Genomic DNA, 9,598 nt, shown 5'->3' with positions numbered 1-9,598 from the left:
TAGTGTCTGCATTTCCTCACAGGGACTGATTTTAAGGTTGGAATACATTTAGAATATATGCATAAAAATTAAGCTGCTTAAAATATAAAATTTAAAAATTGAGGCTTTTAATTTAAGATTTATTCAATCACTATTCATTTGCACTAATTTAATGTAAGGCACTGATTTTATTGCAAAGATCTAAGATGTGTAACAAAAAAAAAATCTAAACAAAAAATGTCTAATGGTTGGCTTTAAGTCTTTGTTTTCCTAAGGGGAAAAAAATAACGTTTACTGAAAGTATTAGTTTATTTTTTAATTCAGTTGCTGTTCTAGACTTTCTGCAAAGTGATCACCTTGGTACCAGAAAAATGCTCAAATCAACCTTTCTGCTCTACTGATCTCAGCTTTTATTTTTAATTTGAGATTTGAAGAAAGGAAATTGGCTCTGTAGCTTATTTCCTCCACCTAGGCATCAGTTTAGTGTTTAAACAGGTGCGGATGAAAGGGCCATACAGGTGATGGAGTTTCAAGCTTTTGCTGTGTGCAGAGGAACGACCATTCAGTGACTCACCTGAGCTCTGACCAGCTGTCTTTCTGATCAAAGCCCCTTCAACTTGACTGTTTTATTGGTGACAACACGGACAGCTGGATGTTTCCACCACCATGTGAGCCGATGAGCAGTCAGAGAGGTGTGTTGTTGGCTGATTTGTGTCTCTGGATTAATTGACACACCTGGGTTTAATTCACACAGGCAAGGCTCATCGTCTCATCAGAGATCTGTCAGCGCTAAGCTGCAGCTGTCTCACTCAAAGATGGGAAAAAAAAGTGTTAATAATCTTCCTGTTCTGACTGTTAATGTGTTGAGGCGTTTGATAAGGTGGAAAATCCTCAGTGGTTTGGGCAACATTTTTTCACAAAAACTTTATCATGACAGTTGAGTGGTTATCAATATCAAAACCCAGTTTTTTTCCTTTTATTAAGCATGATTGATCCTAAATTTCTTCGATTTTTATTTATTTATTTTTTTTTTTTACAAATACTTGAACCAAATGAAATCTTGTAATAAAATTAAGTAAAACAATAATTTGAATGTCTTTACGTCTCTATTAAATCAGTAAAGATATATTACACGTGAAAAAAAATCCCTATTAAATCTGGAACTATAGTTGTAGTTATTTACTATTGTTCTCATTCAGGTAAGAAAGGCTTTTGTTAACAATATTGTGAAATGTACAATGGTTATAGCATGGTTATAGGAAGGTAAATTCAATTTTTACCCTTCGTTTTAGTTTGCATCTATCTATCTATCTATCTATCTATCTATCTATCTATCTATCTATCTATCTATCTATCTATCTATCTATCTATCTATCTATCTATCTATCTATCTATCTATCTATCTATCTATCTATCTATCTATCTATCTATCTATCTATCTATCTATCAAGATCAACAACTAAAACACTGATATGAAATTCTTTGTGCAGTTTTTGTCATTGCTTCTGCACAGGAATTAAAGCCAGTTATTATCAAACTACTCATATAATTTTTTTTTTCTTTTAGAATTAATCAACTTGCTGTCTTTGGACATATGTTTATACATCCAAATTAAGTGATTGAATGTAAAATATTTGTAGCCATTTGTTTTAATTTACTGATGCATGTTGTTAGCAGCTCACAGGGATTAGCTGCATCGTTCTGCCTAAACCAAGTGTCACGAAATGTATAAAGTTTGTCTTTCTTTTTCACTTAAAGAGACTGACCTTTTATTTATGTCCTGAAATTAATAAGACCATTGTTAATATAACAGAATATTTTGCTTTTTGTTGATTAAATAATGAACTTCTAAGCTTCCTTCAAACAGCTTCAAACAGCACTTGTAAAGGCATGAGGCTGTTGATGTAACTTTGCTATAAAATGAGTTTGATACTCCTGCATAACAACCAACAACTGCGACTGAAAAGTCAAGATTGGCAGCAGTGACCCTGTGCTTCTTTGAACAATGGATGGATGTTATTATTATTTTTTGATTATCTCGATCATGAAAAGTCTGCTGTAATGAATTTGAACTGCTTGTTTTCTACAAGCATGTGTTTTTGCAGAAGCTGTCTGCTCTTTATTAAAAGGGGAAAAGTTTTATGCCTTTCTCATTAGAGCACCAACTTTACAGAACATGTTATCTATCTATCTATCTATCTATCTATCTATCTATCTATCTATCTATCTATCTATCTATCTATCTATCTATCTATCTATCTATCTATCTATCTATCTATCTATCTATCTATCTATCTATCTATCTATCTATCTATCTATCTATCTATCTATCTATCTATCTATCTATCTATCTATCTATCTATCTATCTATCTATCTAATTTTACACTCTCTCAAAGCCATAACTTTGTGTTTTAGTTCTTGCTATTTCTAAAATGCTGTATTTGTATTATTGTGAGCTAGTGTTTGTGTCTTATTGTTTGACACAGTATACAAAAATGGAGTCTGGTTCTATGGCACCATTTTTGCAATTTTTCTTGCATAAGAAATCTATGTTGTGTCAAGAGTTTCAATAATTGCTTTTTTATCTAAAACATGATCGTTTAAATACACACAAACACAGTCACAAAAAAATATGCTCAGAAAGATAAAAAAAAGGTCCAGAAGATACAGCTTAATGGTAGGCTTAAAAACAGCAAATAAACCCAGAAGTTTGTTTCCTGCTTTGTTTATCTTGGGACCACTCTTTCAGGGTCTGCTGCTCCTCCGTGTGCCTTTATCCCAGATAACTGAACACCAGTTCTTATGACTTCTCTGGTCCGGTGGTTTGTTTTTATGGTTTTTGACAAGCTCTAAACTGGTCAGGTGAAGGCACAGATAGATTCTCGGCTGATCAAACTGCCTTTGGTATTACTCACTAGTATTTCTAAGCTCAAGGATGTTACAACTTGTCCTAAATGAAGTTAGGAAAGAAGAGATGTTATGAGCATTTTATGTCGGGAAATGATTGTAGGTAATTTGTTTTTGATAGAGCTATGACAAGCAAAGTGAATACAGATAGTTTAATATTATTTTAAAGGTGTTTTTTTTAAGTCCAACCCCACCCAATCCCAAAATAACTGCTGCATTGTATTTGGATGAATGTGACAGGTAGGAGGGGGAAGCTAAGTTGAGACCACCTCCTACTCAGGTGCTACCTTCACTTTTTAAGCAACACCTTCTACCTGTTCTCAGTGCCTCAGACACCTTTAACAGCAGCACCTTTAGCAAAGTGGATCCATTTTTGCAGTGGATGCTGGGATGTATGTAGTTATTTGATTAGCATCCCATTAGAATTTAACCTGGCACTTACCTGCACACCATCATTAAATACCGGACTCTTAATCAAGAGGACATGTTTGGTCCAGGCCACATGGTGTCCACACTCCTTCCTGCAGTTTTTCATTCTCCTGCATCTCACTTCTTCCCTGCAATCCCAACCAGACTGAGTGCTCCACCTCAGTTCCTGATACCTGGACCCTTTTTCAGCTACGAAGCCCTGAGGAATTACCTTCAGCCAGAGCCATGCAAAGAATCATTGCTGTTGACCACACAGGCGGTTGGGATAGGGCCACTAACGGAGCGTGAAGGTGAGTTCTAACACCACTTACGGTAATATAATTTTGGATTTGCTGGGATATAGTGCAGTCAAACTGGTACTGACAGCTTTTAAGACAGTCTGTGAGCATCAGTGTAAATGTTTACAAAAGACTGTCTAATAGCTCGTAACTAACAATCAATTATCAGACAGTGTTAATGTGGGTCTGGTGATTGCTGCGCTAATTATCCAATCTAGGGCCATTAGTTCCCCGTCACCCGTTGGCAGCTGTCTAATTGGTGCTTGTCCCGTGCTTTCCAGATGAACAGAGGCCAGTGAAGCAACGGCGTGCACGCGCCAACTACAGCAGCTGGCAGCTGGAGGAGCTGGAGAAAGCATTCAAAACGACCCACTACCCAGATGTCTTTATGAGGGAGGCCCTGGCCCTCAGACTGGATCTTATCGAGGCCAGAGTTCAGGTAACTGGTGCTCTAAAGTCAAACTGGAACTGTTTGAAGGCCATACAGCTGATAGAAATTTGTTGGTCAGGTTTTCTGTTTTTCATCATAAACATTCATACTGAGTGACATTAATCCTTTAATTTCTTAAATTAGGTCTGTTTATTTTAGAGTTATTTATAAGAGCAAAAAATAAAGTCTTAAAATGTTATTCCTAACATTTAGTATTGCGTGTTCCCCTTACGCTTTCTTCTATCTTCTTGTTTTTGTAATTTCACACCTGCAATTCGCTACTTAGGTACATTGAGGGTATTTCTTTTCTATTCTATTCTATTCGATTCTATTCTATTCTATTCTATTCTATTCTATTCTATTCTATTCTATTCTATTCTATTCTATTCTATTCTATTCTATTCTATTCTATTCTATTATAGTCTATTCTATTCCATTCTATTTTAACTAGTATTTGGGATGTAACAGAAACAGTTTTATCCAAGCATAGGCTACTATGACGTTTAACTTTATTTATTCAGCAGCTTTATATTTGCATTTTTTCCTGCATTTATCAAGTGTCCTAATAACATGAGCCATTTCAAATAAAATAAATTAGCTAAATAATGTGAAAGAGGGATTCACACAATTTGAGATTTTATTTTCTCTCACAAAACCCGTCACCTTGCATATTAAACAAAAAGTTTCCCCTTAAATATACCCTTTGAAATTTTGGATTATTCAATTTAATTTTGTACAAATGGTAGATATTTAAATAGACAATTAGTAGACTTTTAGAACAATAAGTAAGCTGTGTGATGAAATTACCGGTAATAATGTTTCTTTCAGCTAACTTTGATGTCAAAGGCTGAATTATAGATTATTTTTCATGCTTTGATTTCATCTAGTTTTGACCATTTTAATTGTTTGGAAAGAAGAATCTTGACCATATGTAGTCATTTCAGTGCTGCTGCAAAGTTTTTAACCAGTACATGGCAGAGATAGCGCTTTACTTCAGTTTTAATCTCTTTACTTTGGCTACCTGTATATTTAAGAGTTCATTTGAAAATTTAAATCTGTATTTAGAGCTCTAAGCGATCAAGCATAAACCATCAATATTTTACATTCATATTTCTATCCAAACAGTGTGAGATCTTCCAGTTAAAGTTAGTTATTGTTTCCACAAACTCTATTTAGGACTAGAGCAGATCGATTTGTAGAGCTACGGCTCCCAGATTCTGGAATGGTTCGCCTCTATATTTGTGCTGTGTTGACTGTTCTTCTAAGAAGCAAGCCATTATTTTAGATCACATTTTCACTAGTTTTATGCTGTGTGATGTTGCATCAATGTTGTTTTGTTCTTTTTTTCTCTTTTTTATGTTTTTGATTTTTTTTGCTTTTACTGTTTTTTTTTATTTTATTGTGTAGCAGTTTTATATCCTGTTAAATATAAGTAAGGTTTACTTACCGGTATTTCCATTGCAAGAAATCACATGGAAACTTAAGAACCATTTTTTCAATCAATGACACCTAATTTGTTTCCTATTAATATATAAAAGTAGTAGAAAAAATCAACGTTTTCTCACAATGTTTGACTGCCTGTATGTTTTCCTTTCATTTGCTTTTAGGTTTGGTTTCAAAACCGTCGAGCGAAGATGAGGCGGCAGTTAAAAATCCAGGGCCAGCTTACCCGGCCTCAAATGAAAAGAAATGATGAATCTTGTGAGCAGGAGAGCACAATTTTCATACCAGCAGAAAGTTCCAAGTGCAAAGCTTGGGAGAGACAACAGGAAAGAGAGATCTACCCATGGACAAAAGCTCCGGCTTCTTCAGAGGGTTTGCGGAAGCAGCCTGTGACCCTGAGTTTGGGGAAGTGGGCGAGGCAGGAGTGGCCCAGCTCAGAGGAGCTGCGCTCCTGTAGCATCGCCAAGCTACGGGCCAAAGCCAGAGAGCACGAGGCTGAGATTCACAGCACTGTAAACATGTCAGGCAGTGACTCGCAGGCACAAACGCAGGAAACTGATGCCATTCTCAGTGACTAATCATATTCCTTCTTCCTGTTTATACAGATAAACTCTGGACACCGTCAGCATACAGCCATTGTTTGAACTTCTGGGGAAGCATTTCATCACTTAGCTATTAATAATTGGGACATGAATAAATAAATGTATGAATATATTAACTATATACTTTCTACCCAATTAATAAAAAAGAATAAGGGAATTTAATTTACTAAAATCATACCAAAATTATTTTGACTTTGAATATAAATTTCTACAAAAAGGAGTATTTAAAGGTAAAATCATACGATTTGTGCCTTAATAAATTTGAATATATAGGCCAATGTATTGTTTTTTGTGAAAGTGTTCCATTTTTTGTCCAATAATATGAAAGAAAAGTGAACAACATTTGATTATATGTAAATTCTAACCCCCTGAAATGATGCTCAGATTGGATAATTTTTAATTAGCTTGTATTTAACAACTAAGGAGGGAGGTTCGAATTGCTTTTTTTTTTAGTCTCTATTTAAAATATTAAGAAGCACAGTATAATAGAAGTGAACTCTGGGATATATTATCACAGTTAGTGTTTAGGTCTCTGTATACAGGATAAAATATTGTTTTTGTATGCTTACAATGAAGAAAAAACTCATTAAATGTATTATGTAGTAAAACAACTAAATCAGGAGACATGTTTCTTTGATTTCTTAGACATAAGAACTGTTTTTTTTTAAGGGCGTCTTTTGTTGTTCTTCCATCTAAAAATGTGTAAAATGACCAAAAGATATAACATAAAAAGCACATTTTTACACAAATTTTATTTGTGAAAACAAGAACAACAGAATTCAGGACTTGTATTAACCTGTTAATCTAAGTACGAAAGAGCTAGAAGTTAGTAATGGATGTTAAAGTCTTGGCAGACTATAAAGCACAAAACTTATGTATTTTTACTTACGTATAGATAAATCCTGCAATTACATTTTTTGAGAGTTTATACAAAGAAATATATGATATGCAATGTGATTGTCTAGCTGGTGTGACGGTTTACTGTAGGTTAGAAATTGTGTGCTTTGTTTAAGATCTGGGGATTTTATTCACACTCATGTCTCTGAATGCAGTTTTCAGCGCACCTTAAATGTGATTGATGATATATTCATGGAATGCTCCACTATGCTGAGGCCCTATCAGGTAACAATGACTGATGACAAATGTTGACATCAGGGCACAGCTTAGATAGGATACAGTCAAGAAATTGCTGAATGAGTTCACTAATGACATCCCTGACCTCTTAGGTTACAGTCACACACAGCCAGGATGTCTGCATGTATGAACATGTTCCTCCCAGGAAAGGGGGAAATAGCTAAAAAATGAAATCATAAATCCAGGTCCTGCAGATAAACTGCACAGTAGAATTTTGTTTTTAGAGACCTTTAAAGTGATATAGTTTTTGTTCTTTTTTAAATTGTTTTTAAGCAATGCTGTAAATATAAATGGTTTTAATTAAGCCAAAAATCCAAAATTACAGCCGAGAATTTGTCCTTAATAATCAGACTTTACCTTTTTTTTTTTTTTTTTTAGAATTTCATCAAGATTAAACCAAATCTCAAAAGTCTTCCTTTAGATAAGAAAAATACCTCTTTTCAAGATGTTCAAATCCTGTCTAGAGTTTATACCACAACAAAGTCCTCCAACAGTGCAGTGAGACACTGCCCCCTACTGGGCACATAAGTGCTTTTACAAACAAGATTATTTGGAAGAGTCAATCTGCACTATCTACATTTATTATACATATATATGTATAAAAACCTTAAATCAACATTTTAGAAATATAAAATTATTTGCTACGTAGCAATTGTCTGATCTAGTGACTATAAATAAACAGTTGTGACAGTTTGAGTGAATAAGGGTCAATGCAGGTTTCTCACATTTCACAGACTTCAATTAAGCCCTGGTCTAATTACATTGCATGAGTCAGAGGCTTGAACCCTCACTGACAAGATCAGTAGGTCACATGTTACTTTTCTAAATAGGTCAGATCCAGCCTTTTTCATTTATTACTCTCATAGAATGAATTACCCGCTAATCTAGAATCTTTTTTAAAGTTTTCTCCATAGCTATTCAATTTGAGGTATAATAAAATATGAAAAGTTTGAGGGTAGCTCTAAAATGTTAACCTACTTGACCACAACCTAGTCCAATAATGGTAAATGAGCATGTTTATTTCAAAATTCAACACAATTCGATGGATAAAATATATCTATTCGTAAAATGATGTGTTACCTTCTAAATATTAGTTATCATTAACCATATAATATGGCCGCAATCATAGATTACCTCGTATTTGTGTTATATAACATATGTATGCCAATTTAGTTTAGCTTCTAACTAACAGACAGTAGCTACTTTGTGTAACTTGGCAATTGCACATTTTAGAAACAAAGATGACGTATCAGTTTCTTCAAGGTTTTTATGTAGCCCTAAATGCTGATGATAAATCACACACAGTAGGCACACTCCTTTCACTACTAGTACGTGTACCCCTAACAGCAATGACAGAATTCCAAAAAAGTTAAAAAGCACTCCACTGGGCTTGGTTTCAAAGTTTCAAGACATTTCACTTCCCATCCAGGAAGCCTTTGCAATTCAAAATTTCACACATTTTGGGATATTTTGAATTGAAAAAGCCTGAATGACTGAGAATCTTCACTAGATGATTTGGATGGTTAGTGAGAAAAAGACAAAATGCAAAGTTATACATTAGAACACAACCAGGTTTAATTAGACCAAGAATCACAAATTTCAATGGTAAAGTTGTCAATGGCCTGGACTTACACAGCACTTTTTCAAGTCAGGAAACCTGACCAAAGCGCTTTGCAATACATTCAGTGATTCAGCCATTCATTCACACACTCCGCACAACATCTATTACTAAACATGCACAAGCAGACAAACACTCAGACAGTCATTAAATGGCTTTTCTTTAATTTCATAGATGTTTACAAAGAGCATACATCGCTATGAAGCAAAAGTACAACAGAAAAAATTACATAAAATCAATCTTTTTTTTTGTCAGTCAGGACATATTTAAAAAAGTGGTAATACCACTTCTGCATTGGCCTTCAGTTTATTTAAGGCTTAAACTTTGAATTATCTCACTAGCCTTCTGAACTGTCCAATATTAAACATTTAGAGTACCCAGTTAAGAGTCATATTTCTATAGTGGCTGCAGCTCTAAAACTACTGGTTTAAAACATGTTTCTTTCCTCCTATGGGAGCCTTAGATTTCTGTATCAATTGTTGAATTTAGCCTATTTCTTCTATAATTATCATAAATTCGAATATTGAATTCAAATAAACATGCTTTGTACTGCCATAGAAAGCAAATAAGCTTCTAACAACCAATAAGGCAGCCAGTAAACCCCTAATTGCTGCAATTTTAAAGAGCCATGCTACTTAAGCTGACTAGTTTAAGTTCATAACTCAACTCACGCTTTAGGTTGAACAAAAATCAATCACATAGGCTACTTTAAAATATTCGGCCGCGGTTAAGCGGAAAAGTACATGAATCATGAATTGCACATTGTTCTTTTTGGAG

General features: G+C 34.5%; 1 protein-coding gene across 1 annotated transcript; it reads left to right on the top strand.

Moving 5' to 3' along the window:
* Positions 1–3,199: 3,199 nt before the first annotated feature.
* si:dkey-43p13.5 (visual system homeobox 2) lies at positions 3,200–6,655 on the top strand. The gene is made up of 3 exons (XM_038278327.1): positions 3,200–3,606; positions 3,876–4,033; positions 5,632–6,655. Exons 1-3 carry the CDS (start codon positions 3,372–3,374, stop codon positions 6,043–6,045), a joined length of 807 nt encoding a protein of 268 aa, XP_038134255.1. The 5' UTR covers positions 3,200–3,371; the 3' UTR covers positions 6,046–6,655.
* The last annotated feature ends 2,943 nt before the right edge of the window (positions 6,656–9,598 follow it).

This window comes from Cyprinodon tularosa, unplaced genomic scaffold (assembly GCF_016077235.1).
Source record: "Cyprinodon tularosa strain WSP-4 unplaced genomic scaffold, ASM1607723v1 ctg14, whole genome shotgun sequence".
NCBI classification, from domain to species: domain Eukaryota; kingdom Metazoa; phylum Chordata; class Actinopteri; order Cyprinodontiformes; family Cyprinodontidae; genus Cyprinodon; species Cyprinodon tularosa.
The sequence above is the reverse complement of the archived record's forward strand: the minus strand, read 5'-3'. Positions and strand labels throughout refer to the sequence as shown.